Source organism: Hydra vulgaris, chromosome 09 (genome assembly GCF_038396675.1).
Source record: "Hydra vulgaris chromosome 09, alternate assembly HydraT2T_AEP".
In the NCBI taxonomy this organism is placed as follows: domain Eukaryota; kingdom Metazoa; phylum Cnidaria; class Hydrozoa; order Anthoathecata; family Hydridae; genus Hydra; species Hydra vulgaris.
The window spans coordinates 16031735-16056994 of NC_088928.1; the positions used below are offsets into that span (position 1 = coordinate 16031735).

General features: G+C 28.5%; 1 protein-coding gene across 1 annotated transcript; it reads left to right on the forward strand.

Annotated features, from left to right (window-relative positions):
* Nucleotides 1–1392: 1392 nt before the first annotated feature.
* Nucleotides 1393–18770, forward strand: LOC101235770 (uncharacterized). The gene is made up of 5 exons (XM_065804844.1): nt 1393–4161; nt 6479–6697; nt 7668–7809; nt 8819–9016; nt 18042–18770. Exons 1-5 carry the CDS (start codon nt 1944–1946, stop codon nt 18430–18432), a joined length of 3168 nt encoding a protein of 1055 aa, XP_065660916.1. The 5' UTR covers nt 1393–1943; the 3' UTR covers nt 18433–18770.
* Nucleotides 18771–25260: the final 6490 nt, after the last annotated feature.

Below are 25260 nucleotides of genomic sequence, written 5' to 3' on the forward strand. Positions count from 1 at the left end.
GGTTTTACTTGGATCTGCAACTAACACGTAAATAACATTAATGTTTAATGTAACAATTGTTGATATTACAATTAAAGCAAGGTTGCTTAAAGACTAAGTTTATGGTTTAACTTACTAAGTTAAGAGGTTTGATTAAGGGTTCATGTACGAAATAAGCAATGTTTAACATTTGTTTCATTTATAAAGTAAACATGAAACATTTCATAAATAAAACTATTTTTAAATTATTTAATTTTATGTTTCAGCAAATATTGGCAAAGCGCAATTTTTATTGGCCTCGTGCAACTTCATTTATGAATATTTATTAAAACATTTCAGATGATTGAAAAAGCAGCTGCATAAAATGAATTAATCAAACCTTTTTCAAGAATACGTTTAAATATCAAACATATAATTAAAGTTGTTGTTTTTTTTAATATAAAATATATTATAAATAAATTTTAAATTAAAACTTTGTTGATTTCAAACCAAAGAAAAAAGTTTTTAGCCAATAGTGTTCGTTACGTCACAAAAACTTGTAGAACTATAAATATTATTACTACTCGTTTCTTGTTTCTTATACGTTTTTTAGTTTCCTGTGATCAAGCAATCTTATTTCCTTACCACTTAGCTATAAAACTGTGTTATCAAAAATAATTTATAGGATATTGGTCTTATATCCGGTAACGGATGCAACTGTGAAAAAAAACGCGACAGCCTGGTGCGAAATATAAAAAAGTTTCGATGCAAGCTTGTGAGACAATTCACGTGAAGATTTGTTTGACTTTAGCTTTGTGTGTTTGCATAAATTGCCTCATTAATTTATTTTTATTGTAAGATTGTGTGTGTGTGTATATATATATATATGTATATATATATATATATATATATATATATATATATATACATATATATATATATATATATATATATATATATATATATATATATATATATATATATATATATATCAATGTCATATTAGCATAAAATAAGTAAGTGTTTTTAAAAATAACACAATATTTTTAAATCTTGACATGTTTCGTAATTTCGTATTAGATTTTCAAAAGGTTCGTTTTATAAATTAATTTTAGATTTTTTATTTTAAAACGAGTCTTTTGAAAATGTAATGCGAAACATTATTAAAATATCGCCTTATTTTAATATATATATATATATATATATATATATATATATATATATATATATATATATATATATATATATATATATTTGTGTGTGTGTTTGTGCTTATAAGTAAAAATGTATAATGAGGCACGTAGAACAATTCCATTCTAAATAATGTTTTTTTTTGGTTATACTATCGGTTATATTATAATCGTTATACTATAAGCTATATTATGATTTTTTACCCTCCCACTAACGAGATTACTCTTGGTTTTTACTAAATTATGTTATAGGTACATTTAAGCACTTTAAATAAATAAACCGCAAAATTATAAAAGAAAACGTTCATTCAAAGTAAACAATTAAAGTTCTATAAAGAAAAATTGAGAGGAACAAAGAAAGAAAGAAAACGCGCTCTGATCAAACAAAAGATATTTTGTTTTAATTTTTCTTTGCTTACGTAGTGGAGATTTCGCCGACTAACAAAGCTATTGAAGTTCGCTGTTATCTTATTGAAAAATTTATAATGTTTTTTAAGCCTGTCTGGTTTTTTTATTTCCTTTACGTTCTTTCTCATAACAATTTCAAAATGTTTGTAATTCCTGCTTTTATAAAAAATGTACTGGGATCTAGCTGTTAGATAAAGTCAACCAATCAACTTCATTTAAGCTTCTGAGACCCTTAGTCATAAAAAGATAACATCTTGTTGAGTAACACTGTTTGTACCATTTGCGTTTCTGTTGATTATAGCAATCAAAGTACTTTTATTTTTATTTTTTATTTGTTAAATTATTAAAAACTAAACATGAAATGAGGAGTAAAGATGAACGATAATAATGAAAGCTAAAATGGAATTAACAGGAAAAGAATCAACTGACGATCTTAAACTTCTCTTTTCACGAATAATATACACATCTTTAGTTGGGAATTCGTCGGTTTTAAAATTAAACGATATTTTAAAATTGGAAAACGTCGATAAAATTGTAAACATATTAAAAAAACGTTCGCAATGGAACGGAATACAAGCATTTATTCACAGTTACCCATCGTTTTTTCAACTTGTGGAAGAAAATAATTCGCTTGTAATAAAACCCATTGCTACGGTAGAATTTTGTCGCGATTTTGATGGCAAAAAAGGCTGTATAAAAACGTTTTGTCCTAAACTACATGTTTGCCGTCATTTTGTAAAAGGAAAATGTACTTTCGGTCCTAGATGTAAAAAACCACATCATTTTGAGGGAAGTAACACTCGCGATGTTTTGCGAAACCATTTTCTTGAAGGTTTGTCTGATGAACAATTACGAGAGTTTTTATGCAGGAATGTTCAACATCTTTTAGAACAAGATTCGATAAATCCTGATGTGCCAAAGAGTTTAGAAATATGTAAATACTACAATGTAGCCACTGGGTGTACGCGAGACATCTGCCCTTATATTCACGTTTGTAGATTTTATGCTGAGGAAGGTAACTGTAAGTTTGGAAACCAATGTATAAGAAAGCACAGTATTGATAATATGCAAACAAAATTTCTTTTGCATCGATATCAAATGGATAACTTAACGGAAATGCAAGTAATGACATATCTTAAAATTAAGGCTGAGCGAAGAGAGGACCAATCGAATACAGATAAATGCGATAAATTGTCTCCACCACTTCTCAGCCCAAATCATACTCCTTTAAACATGGGACATTTTCCTGCGCTTTTTTCGTTACCTAATGCCACAATTTTACAAGCTTTGGCAAACAACAAAGTTCCTAGGAAGTTATCTAACTCCAATCATTCACCAATACTTAGTTTACCCATTTTTGACGATTCAAGTCGAGGGCGAAAATATTCTCTGCCAACGCCACCTATTATCGTAAATAAGAAAGGAGTTTTGAGAAACGGGCTTGTTGATGAAAAACTTTTTATTCAAACAATGCCTTCTTTCCCAGAGTGTAGTAAGATAGAGGGTATGCCAACAGACATACAAGCTCAATATTTTAGCTCAATGTCACAAAGTCTAGATCTTAATAATAAAAATATAAAAAATAGTTTTCTAGATAATGAATTGAACTTGAAAAGTCTTAACCATTTTGAAAACTCTCCAACAAAGAATATAAATTTAAAACCAAATCTCTCATCATCTTCTGATTCGTTGCACGAATCTTTTATGCAAACCATTCTTGCTAACTCTTTTGAACAAAACATTAGACTATATGATAATAACGAACTTTCACGCGACAGGCTGGGTTTGCATAATCTTTCACCGCCAACAACAAACTTTAATTATGAAAAAAGAAAATTTCAACATGGAACAAGTGAAAATAGCGAAGAATTTGAGCAGTTTCCTGTAGAAAACGATATTTTAACAAATGGACATTCAACAAGTTTTAGTCAGATAAATTATAGTTTAAAATCTAACAATGCTTTAAATTCAGAGGACACTTCTTTATTTTCCAGTTACTATACTAATTCTAAAGCTTCAACAAGCGATTTTTACTCTTCGTTAGGCTCAGGTACAAGTATATTTTCTTTTCAACAATCAAAAGAAGGCTCTCCAACGAATAACGAACAAGCCTACAGAGATCGAAAGTTTGTTTCAGATATTTTAGATAGTACAAATCTAATTACGGGTCATAATACACAACATCAATCAATTGTTTCTGAGCAAACAAACGGTAATGTTGCAAATCCAAGTGCCAAAAAGGTAAACTGTATTTGTCAACAAACTGTAATTTGCACTTATTATATAAAGGGAAGGTGTTTAGGCAATCCGTGTCCAAAATTACATTCAGAAGAAATATTTCAGTGGCAAGTTTACACGACTCCTTTAAAAAGTAATAATAATCTTAAATATGAAAAAGAAAAGGGGAAATGGATAAATATAGGGACACATGAAAATTTAAAACTCGAATCTGATTACTGCTCCGCAGAAATAGAGCATTCAAAAATAGACCTTTTTGGAACCACCGTCACTGTAAAATTTGAAGAAATGGTAGCTGTTGGGATAAGCGAGATTAACGCAAACTTTGGATCTTATGACTTATCGTCATGGTTATTGCAAGCAATAGGTATGAACATAATTTCATTTTGTAGTACTGTTTTCTAAGATTATATGATTATTACATTTTGGCGCAATAATTAACTGAGCTTGGATGAATTTGTAATTAAGATATTTAATTTTGCATTATTGTGAAAAAGTTTAAAATTTAAAAGAGTGACCAAACTTTTATGAAAAACACGTTTTTTTTAAAAAGTTTATTTAGGCTTGTCTCCAACTGGATTTTTTTTGGTTTTACATTTTTGACATTTTTGAATTTTTTTATATTTGGAGACTTCAATTAATCATGTCAACAAAACTGAAGATGGAAAACGGAAATGGGAATTTATAGCATAATTTTTAAAAATAATTTTTTAGTCATAGTTTTGCATCAATAATTCCCCAAAAATTACATTAATAATTATTTCGTACAGGTTACCTAAGGGAACGTGGCAAAACTATTTTACATAATTTTATTAGGGAAGTCATAGAAAGTTTTATAATCTTTAAGATGTGGGAGGACTGAGTGCGAAAAATTGTTTGACGTTATTAAAATTAACGGAAGTACCCATATCAGTAGTTTTACTTCATGATTGATATATTGTTGTAATTATGTATGCAACATTGTATATTACAATCATCATTAAGGTAATTACAATACTATTATTATATTGTTTATAAATGTAATCATTTATTTATGCTGATTTTTTCTATTCGGTCGCGCAGTTTTTTATATCGAGCGACATATTACAAACACATGTTTTTGTTGTTATTGTTTATTTAAATAATAACCGACACTGTGATCTTAAGTGAGACACGCCAATGTTATAACAACAACCTTTACAATAAATACAAAGGTTAACGTAAACGCACTGAAATTTTTATTTTATATTTTATTATTTTATTGTTTGCGCTATTTAAATGTTGTGTTTATACAAAAATCGTTTGTAGCTATCAGCGATTTAAAAACTCCTTTTGTTTTAAAAAAAAAAAAAAAAAAAAAAAAAAAAAAAAAAGAGATAAAGGAATTACCGAAATTTTTACGCTAAGGATGAACTTCTTCAGTTTGATTCGTCATATAACCCACTTCCCTGATGCTTTTTACTTGTAGCTTATAAAATTTTTGATTTTTCTTAGCCGTAAATTAAAAATTAACATTTAACTAACCTTGAAATAAAACTTAACATTAAAAAAATAAACTAATTAAAACAAGCTTTTTGAAAATCTAGTAACACTATATTTCCTATAATTACAAGCCTATCTAGCAACGCTATATTTCCTATAAAAACAATAAACTGTTTATACAGTCTTTTACTAATTTTCAATAAAATATATAAGAAACTGTTTTGCCAGGGCTACGAGTTTTTATGACAGGGCTATGATCTGGACTGGTGTCTTCTGGTGTCTTCGTTTGCGAACACACTTTGAACTTTTTTTTATTAGTATTCGTGTTTATTTATTTGTCTAATCAAGTATTATTAAAAGTCATTATAAAAAATAACTAGGAAAACTCACAAGAAAAAATTTTTAAACATATCTCTATATAAACATACTATAATCAAAAATCAAATAGGTGGTTATGACTTATACATATCTACTGTCTAACGAAAACGTATCTACTCAACGACCATTTGTTGCAAGTCTGCTTCAGATGGCTATGACGTAGTCTTGTAAAAATAATGTTGCAAAAATAACGTCTGTTAGTTATTTGTGCGTGATACATAGCTTATGCATATAGCATAAATTGCTAGCAAAGTTTATTTTTACAACATTTTTTGACATTTCAAGTCTTTGTGAACAACTCCACTAAATCTTATTTCAATTTTTTATTTTATAACTGTTTAATTCATAACTATAGTTCTGTTTTTTTTTTTTTTTTTTTGGCAGAAAAATTACATTACTTTTTTCCTTGTTGAAAGTCATCGACCATGTTTTAGCCTATTCTGATATTTTTAAAGTATATTCTTATAAATCCATGTTATAAATTGAACACAATTTAAGCTACTGTTATGTAAAATCATAATCAGAAGGAATATTTTTTTCTAAATCAGGAAACACTTGTCAAATATTTGTTAACTATTAAAGAGGTGTTTCTGTTAATCTTAATTTATTTTACAAGGAAACTTTGCAAAGATTCTTTAACAATACTTATATAATATATAACATAATATAATAAAACATAGGATTCAAATATTCTTAGAATATTCAATTCCTATGTTTAATAAGCTAGAAATTTCCGAATTTATAAAAAAAAATAAAACTTTTTAATATAATGCAACATGTCATGTATTATTTACTTGAGCATTATACACAATACAACATACACTAAAATAAAATTTATAATTTAGATGATTATTCTATTCAAGACAATGTGGTGTATAAAATGCGTCGCCTTTCCACGCCATCTTCAATGGTTGAATATTCAGATTTATCTTTTTCGACAGTTTGGCTCTGGTACTGGGAAGATAATTTTGGAATGTGGAGAAGTTATCCATCAAGTAATGCTGATTTAATCGAGACCAATAAAGCATGTTTAATTAAGGAAATTGAATCGAAATTTATGGAAGGTATATTTTTAGAACCAATTTCTTTAATTTAGTTTGCAATGGTTATTGAGAAACTTGATCCTCATTTTAACCCATAGCTTTAAAATGGCTGGGAAAAAAACTATTTTTAGAAAGTCTCTAAGCTAAAACATATAATCAAAATTGTTAACTGAAAAAATCCAATTTTGAACTTGTTTAACAAATTTAAAATAGCAAATACCAGAGACTACAAATATCATTGTTAAGATTGAACTCATTACTTATTGCTTATGAAGTGAGTGCTGTGCCACATTTATTGTTAAAATGTAGTAGTAGTACAGAAATTTTTTTATTTTTACCATTTTATGGTAAAAAAGGAGGAAATATATTCATTAAAATTATTTAAAAATATAAAATTAAAATAAAAGCATTAAAATGTTTGATATAAAGCAAAATTATTTTTCAGTTTATAAATAGCTAAAAAATTTTTACAGAATTTTGGAATGTTAGTTGATAAAATACTTTTTTTTATTCAGAAGCTCTTCAGAAGAATTTAGTTTTATAATAAAATTGCTATTTTTTAAATAAACAGCTGTATGATTTTAGTTTCAGTTATGTTCACCTGTAAGTTGGATTTTGCTTTACAGCACTCTAAATAAAAAAGCAAAATTCTTGACAAAGTATTATTATTCAACAGAAAAAATATAAACAATAATGCTAATTTTTACAATTCTTCTCCTGACTCTATTGCCAATTGAATAATAAAGCAAAGTTAGATAATTTTCAAATTTTATATATATCTATATATTTATAAAATTTATATCTATAGTTGTTAAATGACCATCTATGTTTATTATGTTATATAATAACAGCATTTGTTATCACTTATAAATTTTTTTAATGTTTGGTATTTTGTTTTTTGTTTTTTTTCCTTATTTAAATTTTCCTATAGTTAAATAAAATAACACTGAGTTAATTTTTATTAATTAAGCTAATTTTTTGATCATTATAGGACATTTGCAGTATAGCTTTGTGGAAAAGAAAACTACATTTGATTTCAATGCTATGTATCAAATTAACTATCAATCAGGAAAACATATAAAAATAAGGCGTCGACCAAAGTTTGCACCACAAGATTACAATCATGAAACAAGGTTCATGGTGGTTTTTCCAATTATTTTTTTGTTGACAAAGTCAGTTAATGCATATATAATCTTTTAAATGCGGTTTAATCTTTACATTTTTTTTTCACACGCAAAAAGAAGATTGAATAATCGAATAGTTTTTTTGGTAATATAACTCCTTCATATGTGTGTGTATATATATATATATATATATATATATATATATATATATATATATATATATATATATATATATATATATATATATATATATATATATATATATATATATATATATATATATATATATATATATACACAGGGCCAACAACATGGGTTTCGAAGTGGATGGATGAAGTGGATGGGGCACAATCGTTAATTTATAAAAAAACTCCCATATATCTAAATATTTCTGACGTTAAAGGGGTCTTGAGCGACCCTTAAAAATATTTTTTATTCAAAAGTTTTGTAAATCCAGTATTAATTTATTATACAAAACACATTTAGGGGTTTTGAGCAAATATTTTTAAAAAGTGTTGTTTTTAGAGCCACCCTAATATATGTATATATATTGAATAAGTTTGTTGGGCTAAAAATTGTTAAAAAGTAAGCTTACTTACTTGGTGCAGCTCATGACTCAAATGCAAGTGTGGTGCAATACCATGCCACAAGATCTAATCAAAAAAATTATAGATTTCATGCCACGTAGAATCTTGGCATGTCTTAAAAACAAAGGTGGCCATATAAAACATTTTGTTTTCTTATACTTTTGCACACCTTTTTATTATCTTATATTTGCCACTCTTATTGTATTCTAAATAAATTAAAAATGATAAAAAAGAAACATTTTTTTATATTTAACACTTTGCAATATTGTTTTCTTTTATCATTAAATTAAATATATATATATATATATATATATATATATATATATATATATATATATATATATACACACATTTATGCATATATATACATATATGCATATATACATATATATAGATACATATTTTACAAATAATTTTTATTATTGATTTAGAACTGATTTCATAATTGGACCTGAAAATGTTATTAAAAAACCACAACAACCTTGGAATGGTCATGATCTGGTACCTTTACAAGAAATGTCTGACATTTACAATACAGTTGCTAATCGATTTAAAAGTTATTGCAATGAATATGAAATATTGAGCATTATACAACTTCAGAACAAAGAACTTTGGGGTACTTTTGTAAGGTATAATCATTATTGTTTATAGTTTTCTATAGACTATGGATTTATATATATATATGTGTGTGTATATATATATATATATATATGTGTGTGTGTGTATATATATATATATGTATATATATGTATGTATATATATATATATATATATATATATATATATATATATATATATATATATATATGTAAATCGCATAAAGCATGAAATTTCGAGTAATGTTACAAATTTAGTTGTACTTTATTATTATTATTATTATTATTATTATATATATGTATGTATGTATATAAATGTGTGTGTGTGTATATATATATATATATATATATATATATATATATATATATATATATATATATATATATATATATATATATATATATATATATATATATATATATATATATATATATATTAGGGTGATTCAGATTGTAATAGAAAAAAAAAAGTTCACAAAAAGCATTCTCCTCAAGGTTGCCTGTGTTTCTTTTATCACCTAGGGTCATGTGCACCAAAAATTAGACTTAAAGAAGCAGTTTTAGGGGTTGCCATGTTTTATAGATGAATTAACCATTGGTAAAATTTTGTGATTCTCTCAAATTTTGCAAATTTGTTTTTTTATTTTATATATATATATATATATATATATATATATATATATATATATATATATATATATATATATATATATATATATATATATATATATATATATATATATATATATATATATATAACAATATATTTTGAATAGAAATTAATATGGCAACCACTAGATCTTCTGATGTGGTGTGGCTTGTCGGTAGACCTACACAAACTCTGTCGACTGCCAGACTTCCTTCAAGAGGGGATGTTCTTCGGAGGTTGCTCTTCCATCATATAGAAGAGAAACAAGAGTGAAAAAAAGTATTCGGACAACAATTGAAGCAGTTGAAGAATTCCAACTCAATTCCAAGCAGTTGAAGAATTCCAACTCAAAAAATTGACAATGCAGAAAGAAAGTTAAAAAAACTTTATGACGAATATCTATTGATGAAAAAACACCGATGCTTAAAGTTGGACAGTCAAATGAAAGAAGGACTTTTCCATGCTGACCTTGAAGAACTCTTTGATATATCAACCAAAAATGCATCAGAAGTTATGAAAAACGATGAAGATAAAGCATTTTTATATCAGCAGCAAAATGATCCATTAAGTTGTAGCATGGCAGGAATTGATCGAAATTTAACAGCTAGGGAGGCATGGAAATGAGTCTGAGAAACTAAAATGAAGTTGAGGCGTCAAAGCAGTAAAGCGGAACTGATGGAAAAAACAGAACTTTCTTCTTCATCAGCAGTTGACATGTGAGTGCAAGTAGCTCAAGTTCCTTGGATGATGATGAATATCAGACTCCTTCCGCTTCCAGCACACTGACCACAAGTGGTTCAACGAAAAAGAAGATGAAAGTTCTAACAAATAATGTTGTATCGTCTCTTGATCGTGTTAATATTTCTGATCGCCGTGCATTTTTCATGGTTGAAACAGTTGCTCATGCTCTTGATCACTCTCTAAAAGATTTATCATTGTCGTACAGCACAATCCGCAGAGAAAGGCGATCTGTTCGTGAAGCACTGACTACAGCTGACAAGGTTGATTTCTCTCCTGATGATCCACTTCTTTTGCATTGGGATGGAAAGCTCTTACCTGATATCACTGGTGTTCAAAAAAAAGTGAATAAAATTGCCATTCTTGTGACTGGTGGTGGGGTGGAAAAATTCCTGGGCATTCCAAAGATTGATTGAGGTACAGGTGAGCATCAGGCTGATGCTTGCACGAAGGCTCTTAAAGATTGGAAATTGTAAGAACTTGTTCAGGGACTGGTTTTTGACACTACTTCATCCAACACTGGGTTTAACATTGGTGCCTGCACAATAATAGAGCAGAATCTTGACCGTAATCTTATATGGGTAGCATGCAAACCCCAAAGTCATGCTTTCCACCATTTTCATGACTGCATTTGGAAGCAGTAGAGGACCTGAAGTTGGTATTTTTAATTGTTTCCAGAAGCAATGGTGAACAATCAACAAGGAGGTATTCACTAAAGGGAATGAAAAATTGTATAACTGTAAAGAAATGGTAGTGTATTATGGTGAAGCAACCCAGTAGTGTATTATGGTGAAGCAACCCAGAGATGATTACTTAGAACTCTTGAATTCGTGCCTTATTTTTCTTGGAAGATCAACTGCAACTTCGGAGTTGAATGTAAAGTTTCGGGCACCAGGTGCAACACACAATGCATGTTGAATGGCAAAAGCTATATATTGTATGAAGATATATTTGTTTCAGGATCAATATGTTATTACTGCAAAGGATAAGAAAGGAATATCAGACATAAGTCTTTTTGTGGCATTTATAAACGGACAGTTTTGGAATGAAGCTCAGTTAGCTGAACGACCACCATTCAATGATGCCAAGCTTCTTTAACGAATTCAAGAATATTCAAATCATACAATTGCAATTAATGCAGCAAAAGCTTTTCATTGCCATCTGTGGTATTTTTCTGAACATCTAATAGGATTGGCTTTCTTTGATTCCCGTGTCGACAACAACACCAAGAGAGACATGGCAAACAACCTGAAACAACAGCCAAAACAGAAATCGCTCAAAAGACTTGATGCTGCCACATTCAATTATCACAGTACATTGTCTTCCTTCGTTATCAAATGCACCGCAGAACTTTTCGATCTAATTTTGAAGAATGGCAAAGAAAAAGCTATATCATTTTTAATGAAAGAATCTTCAGAGTGGGAAACAGATTCAACATATCTTGAAATGAAGCACAAGGTTCGTCAAATGAAGGTTGTCAACAATTGCGCGGAACAAGGCATATCACTTATAACATACTTCAACAAAAGCGTTATGAAAGATGAAAACCAAAAGCAGTTTCTTCTTCGATTGGTTGATCTTCACCGGAAGGAATTTCCAGTTGCATTAAAGTCTACCCTGATGAAGATGACTGTTGAATGATGAAAATGATTGATCTATTATTTCCTAGTGTTATTACATAGTAGGACAGTACTATATTATTGTTTGTTTAACATTAAACATCCACAATCCACCACATAATAATAAGTAATTGATAATAAATAGTTAAAAAAAATTTTTTTTACTTTTTTAACCTCATTCCAAAATGTGACAAAACATGGCAACCCCTAAATATCATCCGATTTGATTCAAATTTTGGAAAATAATTACTATTGTCATATAGAACAAGGGCAAACTTGAGGACAACTAAAGTTTTGAACCTAAAAATTTTTCATCACCCTAATATATATATATATATATATATATATATATATATATATATATATATATATATATATATATATATATATATATATATATATATATATATATATATATATATATAATATATATATATATAATAATCCTCCTTTATCTATATAATAATCCTCCTTCATCTATATAATAATCCTCCTTCATCTCAAGACTGCACACTTTTTGACGTTATTTCTGATCATATTGAGTAAGCCCTTTCTCTTTATCCATCAGCTAATATAGTTGTTGACGGGTACTTTAATGCTCACCACTCTGAATGGCTTGGCTCTTTTGCCTTTCTCAATCCCTGACTCAAATAGTCAACTTTCCAACTCGCTTTCCAGACAACCCGAATCATTTACCTTCTCTACTCGACTTATGTCTTGTTTCTGATCCTAGTCAGTGCTCAGTTTCTCCACATTCACCCTTAGATTCTTCTGATCACAGTTTGATCTCTCTAAAACTAATATCTCATTCTTCTTCATCACCTGAATCCACCTATTATCGAACCTCTTACAACTACAGTAAAACTGGCTGGGATTCTTTCCGTGATTTTCTTCGTGATGGCCCTTGGGTAGAAATTTTTTTAATTCCTGTCGACAAATGTGCTTCTTACATAACTTCGTGGATTCAGGCTGGCATGGAATCTTTTGTTCCCTATCGACGATTCCAGGTCAAGCCTCACTCTCCTCCATGGTTTTCCTCACACTGTGCTGCTGCGATTGCCAATCGAAACTGTTACTTCCATATTTATCAGCAAAACAATTCTCCAGAAAACAGACGTCTGTTTATTACTGCTAGAAACAATTGTAAAAAGGTTTTGTCTAACGCCAAAACCGGCTATTCTCAGGTCATGAAATCTCGTATCTCATCTCAAAAATTAGGCTCCCGTGACTTCTGGAGAATCTTTAATAATATCAATAATAAGGGCAAATCCATAATTCCACCTCTCTTGTATGGTTCAGACTTTGTCACCTCACCTAAAGACAAAGCCGAATTGTTTGCTAAAAAACTTTTCATCAATATCATCTCTTGATTCCACTAGTTGTGTTCTACCTGATATTGCCAACAAACAGGTTGATCCATTGCTTGACATTCATATCACTCCAGCATCTGTATCTAAAGTGATTTCCTGCCTAGACTCTTCTACAGCTTGTAGCCCGGACAACATACCTGTTATTGTCTTGCAGAAGTGTTCTCCGGAGCTGTCATCTATACTCTCAAAACTATTCAACAAGTGCTTATCAGAGTCTTGCTTTCCAGCCTGCTGGAAAGCGGCATTTGTTATCCCTATCTTCAAAAATTCTGGAGAGCGATCTGATTCGTCTAACTACCGTCCCATAAGTCTTCTTCCTATCATAAGCAAGGTTTTTGAATCTTTAATTAAGAAACACTTAATTTCTCATCTTGAATCTAATAACTTACTTTCTGACCATCAATATGGATTTCGATCTTCTCGTTCTACAGCTGATTTGCTAACAGTAATAACTGACAGGTTTTATCGTGCATTAGATAAAGGTGAAGAGGTTAAGCCCATTGCTCTTGACATTTCAAAAGCTTTTGATAAAGTTTGGCATGCTGGTCTTCTCCATAAGCTTTCTTCTTATGGTGTATCCGGCAACATCTTTAAGATCATTGAATCCTTTCTTTCCAATCGTAGCATAAAAGTTGTCCTCGATGGACAACACTCTTCTTCTTATTCTGTAACTTCAGGGGTTCCTCAAGGTTCTATCCTTGGCCCTATACTCTTTTTAATTTGCATTAATGATCTTCCAGATATTCTCACATCTAAGGTGGCATTGTTTGCTGACGATACTACCATTTATTCTTGTCGTGATAAAAAACCATCACCCACTGATTGCTTGGAGGGGGCATTTGAGCTTGAAAAGGATCTCACTTTTGCTACAGCATGGGGCTCACAGTAGCTGGTGAACTTTAATTCAGATAAAACTCAATTTTTTTCAGCTAATCGTTATCGCAATAATTTAGATCTTCCTATATTTATGAACGGTGATGTACTCGATGAGTCACCTACTCTTCATCTTCTAGGATTAACTCTTACTTCCAATTTTTCTTGGAAGCCATATATCAAATCAGTTGCAAAATTAGCATCTGCTAAGGTTGCATCCCTTTATCGAGCTCGTCACTTTCTTACTTTGGATTCTATTCTTTATCTCTATAAATCTCAAATCCGGCCTTGTATGGAATACTGTTGCCATATCTGGGGCGGATCTTCTAATGATGCCCTTTCTCTTCAGACAAGGTGCAAAAACGCATTGTAAACATAGTTGGATCTGCTCTTGCAGCCAACCTCCAACCATTATCACATCGTCGTAATGTTGCTTCTCTTTCTCTTTTTTACAAATACTATAATGGGCACTGCTCTAAAGAGCTAGCGTCTCTTGTGCCATCTACTATAATTCATTCTCGTGTTACTCGTCATTCAATTAAGTGTCATCCTTTTTCTGTGACTGTTCCTAAGTGCTCCAAAAACGCTTATTCGTCTAGTTTTTTTCTTCGAACATCAGCTCTTTGGAATTCGCTTCCTTCATCTTGCTTTCCTGATTCATATAATTTGCAATCTTTTAAGTCGTCCGTCAATCAATATCTTGCTCTACAATCTTCATCTTTTCTCTTTCAGTAACTTCCAACTTTAATTAGTGGCTGCTTGCAGCCTTGTTGGAAGCGAAGATGTTTAAAAAAAATATATATATATATATATATATATATATATATATATATATATGTATATATATATATATATATATAAATATACGTGAGGGCAATGAGTTGAATTATTTATTTTTTCATAAATATAAACTAGCTATGTATTCATCAACAGATTTCAAATTTTATGTTTAAATTATTCAGTGTTCAGTTTTTATGACCATGAAAGAATAACCCCCTCATTTTAAGGAGGCCACAAACTTTACATGGTCATAAAAACTGAACACTGAATAATTTAAACATAAAATTTGAAATCTGTCAATGAATACATAACTAGTTTATATTTATGAAAAAATAAATAATTCAACTCAATGCCTTTTTTTTTAGAGTAGGGGGGGGGGGGCTATGATTTTAGAGTTTCTTTTTCCCATTCTCCTATCACAGTAATTTTTTTTTGTGAAGAGTCTTTTTGTCATACATATGAATGTAAAAGTTTAGGAATATTCTTTTTGTTTAAAAGTTGTTTATTTCAAACATTTAAAAACCTTCCTACACCACTGTATGTATATATATATATATATATATATATATATATATATATATATATATATATATATATATATATATATATATATATATATATATATATATATATATATATATATATATATATATATATATATATATATATATATATATATATATATAGAACCCTAAGATGTTGTCCGAAAGTTTTTTCGATATTTTGTTGACAAAAAGTAAAAATTAAAATGCAAGACCGGAATTTTTTTTTTTTAATAATGATAGACTGCCTGCCCCAACCAAACCCTCAGTCGATGTAGCAGCACTCCCTTGCGGGTCAGGCTATTTGTCAGTCGATGTAGCAGCACTCCCTTGCGAGTCAGGCTATAAGATAGTCGATGTAGCAACACTCCGCGCATGATTTACAGTAAAAAAAATAAAAATAAAAACATTTTATTAAAAAAAATAAAAATAAAAACATTTTATTAAAAAAAATAAAAATAAAAACATTGTTTATATTGTTAAAAACATTCAAAATGTTATAAAAACATTCAGAATGTTTTTAAAAACATTCTGGTCAATTAAATTTGCGTTTTTGTGGTTTTTTTAAAAAACGATTAATTTGTAATTAAATTAATGGTTTTTACTTTCGTCCAACACGGAAATGTTGGACGAAAGTCAAAAGTAATTAAAAGTGACGTATGTGTTGGCGTAAGAATCACTTTTTTCCTTCCGCTCTTCCTAAAGCCAACAAACTATAGAACTATATATATATATATATATATATATATATATATATATATATATATATATATATATATAATATATATATATATATATATATATATATATATATATATATATATATATATATATATATATATATATATATATATATTTATATATTTGTATATATATATATATATATATATATATATATATATATATATATACATATATATATAAATATACATATATATATAAATACATATATATATAAATATATATAAATTATATATATATATATTTCAAACATTTAAAAACCTTCCTACACCACTGTATGTATATATATATATATATATATATATATATATATATATATATATATATATATATATATATATATATATATATATATATATATATATATAGATCTATAGTTTGTTGGCTTTGGGAAGAGCGGAAGGAAAAAAGTGATTCTTACGCCAACACATACGTCACTTTTAATTACTTTTGACTTTCGTCCAACATTTTCGTGTTGGACGAAAGTCAAAACCATTAATTTAATTACAAATTAATTTTTATATAAAAAAACCACAAAAACGCAAATTTAATTGACCAGAATGTTTTTAAAAACATTCTGAATGTTTTTAAAACATTTTGAATGTTTTTAACAATATAAACAATATTTTTATTTTTATTTTTTTTAATAAAATGTTTTTATTTTTATTTTTTTTAATAAAATGTTTTTATTTTTATTTTTTTTAATAAAATGTTTTTATTTTTATTTTTTTTAATAAAATGTTTTTATTTTTATTTTTTTTACTGTAAATCATGCGCGGAGTGTTGCTACATCGACTATCTTATAGCCTGACTCGCAAGGGAGTGCTGCTACATCGACTGACAAATAGCCTGACTCGCAAGGGAGTGCTGCTACATCGACTGTCAAATAGCCTGACTCGCAAGGGAGTGCTGCTACATCGACTGACAAATAGCCTGACCCGCAAGGGAGTGCTGCTACATCGACTGACAAATAGCCTGACCCGCAAGGGAGTGCTGCTACATCGACTGAGGGTTTGGTTGGGGCAGGCAGTCTATCATTATTAAGAAAAAAAAATTCCGGTCTTGCATTTTAATTTTTACTTTTTGTCAACAAAATATGGAAAAAACTTTCGGACAACATCTAAGGGTTCTATATATATATATATATATATATATATATATATATATATATATATATATATATATATATATATATATATATATATATATATATATATATATATATATATATATATATATATATATATATATATATATATATATATATATATATATAAATATATATATAAATATATATATATAAATATATATATATATATGTATACATATATATATAAATACATATATATAATAAATACATATACATATATAAATATATATATATACATATATTTATAAATACATATATATATATATATATATATATATATATATATATATATATATATATATATATATATATATTTATACATATATATATCTATATAAAAGTATATATATTTATATATATATTTATATATATATATGTATATTTATATATATATATATATATATATATATATATATATGTATATATATACACACACATACATACATATACATACATATATAATAATAGCATACATATACATACATATATATTATTACTAGAAGTAAGTTTTCTTTTTCTTTTATTAATATATAATTTTTTTTCATAATTCACTTTTATTCAAAAATATTTGGATAGTTAAAAAAATATTAATTTAGATTTCGAAATATGCTTATGAATAAAGGTCTGAGAACTACTGAAAAGTATGTGTTTAAACCTTGTTTAAAGAAAGATTTGGCAGCAGTATTTCAGCAAGGATTCCCTGTTTGTACTTGCATAACTGATCATGGAAAAATGCCACTTTGCAATACCTTCACAAGTGATCCACATAAAATTAAACTTGATCATAAAATAACCAATGATGATCCTTTCCAATATACCTTTTGTGCACGGATGACGATTTCACTATCTGATATAAAAGAAAATGGTTTTAATGATTTTCAGCGAGAAGCTCAAGATTCTTATTCGAGCACCTCACCAGATTTATTTTTTTATGCTCACAATACTAATCAAGTCTATCCAGAGTTTTTAATTGTTTTCAAATCATAGTGATTGGGTTACCAATCATACTAGATTATATTTAATATTATTTTCAAAGCATCCTAAAAATTAATCTATAGATAGTATTCTGTAATCTCAAATCTTTTTATCATTGTTTATAGGTTGTACAGATCAAAAAGCGAAACTCATCAAATTTTTACTCATTTCGAGTACAAGTTTTTTTTTTTTTTTTTGATTTATCTTTACATTTCACTCAAAAGTTGTATTGACGTCACGTTTCTCTCTCTTGTACTGACATTTTTTAATAGGTTTTCACTTCTCCCCTTGTTTTAGACTATGACAAAAATATTTTGAATATTGAAAGCAACATGAATCTAATCCAAAAATTGGCTTAACTTTAGAAATAAATCGTTGATTTATTTGAGGTTGGCGATGTTTTTAATATATATATATATATATATATATATATATATATATATATATATATATATATATATATATATATATATATATATATATATATATATACATACATATATATATATATATATACATATATACATATATACATATATACATATATACATATATACATATATACATATATACATATATATATATATATATATATATATATATATATATATATATATATATATATATATATATATATATATATATATATATATATATATATATATATATTATAAACAACATATATATATATATATATATATATATATATATATATATATCAATAACAGAACGTGTTTACGTGTTTCATTTCCAATGATTAGGAATCACTTTATTTATGTCAAATTATATCTCTCTTTTGCGTCATAGTCTAAGATTCTTTTAACTACAGGATAATTCTGTAAATCTTTTTTAAAACGAAAGTTTACGGTAAAATGTATGTTAGAAATAAAACGAAAAAAAGCAATTTATATTTATTTTATTATAAAAGAGTTTGTTTGTTCATGGAACAATTATAATTATTCCCAACTTTCATGAAAATCGAACATTTTACTAAAAAAGTTAAATTTTCGGAAGAAAACGGGAGTAGTGTACTTGATTCCGTGAAAAACAAAATACTGATTTTGTAAATAAAATGATTTTTACTAAAAGTTATTATCATATTTACAGTATTTTTATATTTCTGTAATTTACAAACTATTGTTTGGCTTGAAGCGTTTTTATGATATTATTTTTAAACAAATTTAAACTCAAGCGTTTTTATGGAAAGACGAGTGACAACAAAACAGACAACACAAGAATTAAAATTGTTCTTAGTTTTTAAACCATCAAAGCGTCAATTCTTTTTTGCAAACACTTTGTTTTTAGCGCGAATTGCAAGCAATATTTTGCAAACAATAATCTTTATTTTTATTAATTTTTGATTTAGTTATCATCAAAGACTAAAATGAAAAGTTTTATTAAAGTTTTCATGTGTTTGTTTATTTTTACTTTTTTTTTGTTTATCTGATTCTTTTTCTTAAGTCAATTATAATTTTTTGATTTTGATGTTTTTTTTGTTTGTTTTTTTAAGTTTTTATTGATTTTTAATGGGTATTTATTGTAGCACAATTTTATTTTATCAATATATAAAATTTTTGTAATGTTTTAAAAATAAATTTGGAAAAGCGAAATTTTGTGTAGATTGTAAAGTGAAATAAAAAATGTGAATTTTTATTTTATTGTTTCCATTATTTTCTTTTTCCTTTAAAACATTTAAAAATAAACTAAATGGTATTATTCAGAGGTAAGTTCTATACTAAAATAAGCGTTATACTTAAAAAAAAAAATTACTTGTAAGCATCACGTATCCTCTGGGAAGTTTGGTTTAACATAGTACAAAACAATAACTGTCTAACCATTTACGGAAAAAAAATTGTTTTGTTTCGTGTTGGTTTTATCAAAACAATTTTTTTGATCGTTTTATATGGTACTGAAAATTTCATTTTGCTGTTGTTCTTGACGCAAACACCATCCAACGCTGACGCACATACTAGAGATCAATCTATCGAGAATCACAACAAAAATCACAATATATATAAAGTTTTTTGAATACCTTCGCAGCCGGCACAACTCAGAAAAAAGTTACGCTTAATTTCCGTTGCGTGTTTAAAACCTTATAGAACAAAAAGAAAATCACGTGTCAAAAATGTTTTCATTCCGTGAAAATTACTTCTTCTTTTTTTAACATCATTGCTTCCTACAAAGCTGCAAGCAACCACTATTAGAGTTGGAAGTTACTGAAAGAAAAAGGATGAAGATTGCAGAGCAAGATAACGATTGATAGACGACTTAAAAGATTGCAAATTATATGAATCAGGAAAGTAAGATGAAGGAAGCGAATTCCGAAAAACTGATGTTTAAGGAAAAAAAACTAGAGGATTAAGAGTTTTTAGAGCAATTAGAAACAGTCACAGAAAAAGGAGGTTTTTTACAAATACTATAAAACATTATAGTATTTGTAGTAAAGAGAAAGAGAAGCAACATTACGACGATGTGATAATGGTTGGAGGTTGGCTGCAAGAGCAGGTCCAACTATGTTTAAAATGAGTTATTGCACCTTGTCTAAAAGAGAAAGGGCGTCATTAGAAGATCTGCTCCAGATATGGCAACCGTATTCCATATAAGGACGGATTTGAGATTTGTAGAGATAAAGAATAGAATCCGGAGTAAGAAAATGTCGAGCTCGATAAAGAGATACAAACTTAGCAGATGCTAATTTTGCAACGGATTTGATATATGGTTTCCAAGAAAGATCGGAAGTAAGAGTTAATTCTAGAAGATGAAGGGTAGTTGACTCATCGAGTGCATTACCGTTCATAAATATATAGTCAAGAGATGATATTGATGAAAAGTTCTAAGCAAACCATTCAGCTTTGTCTTCATTTGAGGTGACAAAGTCTAAATCATACAAGAGAGGTGGAATTACAGATTAGCTCTTATTATTAATACTATTAAAGATTATCCAGATGTCACGAGAGCCTAATTTTTGTGATAAAATACGAGATTTCATGACCTGAGAATAGCGGGCTTTGGCGTTAGACAAAAACTTTTTACAATGGTTTCTAGCAATAATAAATAGACATCTGTTTTCTGGAGAATTTTTTTGCTGATAGATATGGAAGTAACGGTTTCGATTGGAAATTGCAGTAGCACAATGCGAGGAAAACCATAGAGGAGAGTGAGGCTTAGCCTGGAATCGTCGAGAGGGAATAAACGACTCCATGCCAGCCTGAATCCACAAAGTTATGTTAGAAACACATTTGTTGACAGGAAGACGAAAAATTTCTACCCAAAGGTCATCATAAAGAAAATCATGAGTCCCAGTCAGCTTAAAGATAGTTGTAAGAGGTATGATGATAGGGGGATACTGATGAAGAAAAATGACATATTAGTTTTAAAGAGATCAAACTGTGATCAGAAGCACCTAAGCGTAAATGTGGGGAAACTGAGCACTGACTAGGATCAGAAACAAGACATAAGTTGATTAGAGAATGTAAATGATTCGGGTTGTCTGAAAAACGAGTTGGAAAGTTGACTTTGAGTTGAGTTAGAGCTTGTTCAATTTTATCAGAAGTAACATCAAAAAGAGTGCAGTTTTGAGATGGAGGAGAGTGATATAAAACAAAGAGAAAGACGATAGAGTGAAGTGATGCTAAACGAAAGTACATAAAAGCATAGTCTGTGGATTCAAACCTAGTTTCCCGACAAATAAATGAATTCTTACGAATGGAAATGCTCAGGCCAAGCATGTGACTACTGGAGTCTTTACGAATTAAAGAAAGATAACCATCAACACTAAGATCGCAAGATTAGACAACTGAACTCAAATTAGTCTCACAAAGAGCAAGTAGATCTGGTGAACTTTGCAAGAAATAAGACTCAACAGAAGAAAGTTACTTCGAAGACCGCGAATATTAGTGAATGATAGGTTTAGAGAACTTGGTGATGACGATGGTTTTTTGTGTTTTATAGTTTTTGGCACTTTATTCATTTTTTAATTTGATGAAGAACTTGACTCAAAGCATAGATAGTACTCAGTACACTGTTTGATAGTGGCAAACTGTTTATGCTGCGATGTCATTCAATCATGGATAAGCGCAAAAAGAAGACAACTTTATTTAAATATCGCCTCAGTAAAAATATCAAACATCGAGACTCCTTTGTTATTATTTCTGCTCCTATGTTCACTAAAAAAAATAAGCTTGGCTTACTTGCTCTGATGTAATGGATGCATGAAATGATTTTAGTCAAACGCATATTGTAAAATGCACTAAGCTTTGTGTCAGAACTACGTCAACTCGTATCGATTAAAAAAGAAATTTTGTTAATACGTCAACTCGTACCAGTTAAAAAACTAATACTAACTGTTCCCTACTTGATAGAGTGAGTGACATCAATACAGAAGTAAATTTTATAAACAAAGAAATCTTAAACTCTGTCCAAATATGCGAGTCTGGCGATAATGATGAAAAGAAGAACAAAAAAAAGGCTAGTTGTATAACAATCAACTCAAATATGATCACAAAAGTGATCACTCACAATGTGATCACCAAGAGTTTGATAATAACGTAACATTTATCTATGTCATTGACAAATCCTAATTCACTTAATGGAAAATCAATCGCCGTTTTATAATTGATGTCACTGTTTTCATAACGTTGAATGATAAGTTTGTTTAGTGATAAGTGTTTTCGTAAAGTTGAATGGTGTTTGATTGGTGGATAAATGAAAGAGGTAAAGATCTACAAACAATTACACCCAAACACTGAAAAAACTCATAAAAGTGCAATTATTGCATTTATTCTTAACTCGAGTTTAAAAATCAAGTTATAAGAATATAGAAGCAAATACTTGACGACATTGATAAAAATTCATACCCAAGTTTGCGAAGGCATCAAAAAACCAGGTAAAAAAAAAATCATCAAAATTTTTTTAATGATGAAGATTTCCACCAAGATTACTCAATTCGGATCAGAAGAAAACCTAAGATATAAACATGAAAAAAACTGATCGCAGAAATTATAGAACTTGAAGCCAGGACCAGGACTATGCAAGCGACAATGCAGTCTTTAAGTTTGTATTTTCCATGAGAGCAGGGAAAATACAAAATACAAGTTTGATTGACGGTGGTTTTTTGTCACAAAGACGTTGATATGTATTAACAACGCATAAGCATTGGTAGAATTACGCGGTACAACACAAAGTTAGAAGAATATCGTGTTCTGTTTAAAGACAAATCTAAGGATTATATACTACATATATAACAATTAGGATTATATACTACATTGAATGATATTAATGAAATTCAAATAGTTTTAGTTGGCTAACTGTAAAGATTTTATCTTATTTACTAACATGTTTTCAAATTGTATTTTATTTACTTTTTCTCTCTTTTGATAATCTGAAACTTAATAAAACTCTAAAGAAACTTTTAGTACTAGATTGAGAAATTGAAAAAAATAGAAAACTTTCTAGTACTAGCCCATTTGCTTGTTCTCTTATAAAAAAAACACAACGTGTATAGCTAGAAATAAAGCTGATGCTACAAAAGAGGCGGATGAGATAACTTTAATCTTATACAATTTTTTTTATAAAATAATTAGACAAAGAATTTCGATCTGTGCAGTTAATTCGTGATTTGTTTTATGAGTTTTTTTATTTATCAAAAAAAGGTTTAACTACTATTCATTAAAACCACATTTCCACAACGTGGCCATTTTTTTATTGAATGTGATTAAGATACGGAAAACACCCACTATTATTAATTGTAAAACACCCACTAATATTCCATTAGGTTGGATTGGACATTCAAGATTTCTCATAAAAGATCCACTTCATTTCAGTTTATAGAATTGATGCAAGATATGGTAAAAAATATAGCTGATTTTATAAGAACATTTTATAAAAATTAATATCCGATTTCAACTCGTTCACCTCGTGAATTTTGTTTCAGAGGCATTATAGTTTATTGTGATTCGTGGAATGGACTGTTAAAAGCAAATTAAAAAAAAAAGGGAAGTACTCTTACTTTATACTCAAATTTGTTTTTTCTTCTTCTTTTTTTTATTGTTGCTTAAAAGGTTTATAAAATTTGATTTCTTCTTTTGCTGCACTTAATCTAAAGCAATTTACATAATCACAACGCTTAGAGTACTTGGCAAAGTTTTCAAATGAGCCAGTGCGGCTGACACTTGTTGTTGAATTACTATACGTAATTCAACGTATCTTCAAGATTTCAAGCTACAAGAGACCACTATTGTAATGTTGTCAAAAGTAAGAGCCGCTCTGAATAAAGTTGCGAAGGGAATGAATGCCTCTTGCCAAAGCGTTATAAGAACAAAACTACCAAGATCTATGGTATATTAGTATATCTTTCAGGAGTTGTCTCACATTTGCGCAGTTCTTTGCACCCACTTCTTGAGTGCAAAGAACTGCACAGCACCCAAGAAGAATGCTCAACGTTTCAAATGCAATGAACTAAGGCATGTTACAGCAAATTTTACTAAGCAGCAGGGAAACGGTTGAGAGATTGAGTGGTGTGCGCTAATTTTCTCTCAAGAATCGTTGATACTAAATATCATTTTTTGAAAGTTAATTTTTCATGACGAACTTATGCTGTCGAACAATTTAAAGGTGACAGCATCTATAGACAAATTCTAAAGATGTGTTGGATCGGCAACAATTTCTTTCAAGGTCGATGGTGCCTTTGCACAGAATCAAGTTCTGGTAGTAAGCTTTTAATTTTTTGTAGAAGATGCAATTCTTGGAATGAGTTCAATATGGTTACGAAGAAAAGTCACCCTCATTCTTTCAGGGGAAGTAACTTTTATTGGGAATAAATGTGCGGCAGTAGAAAAAAAA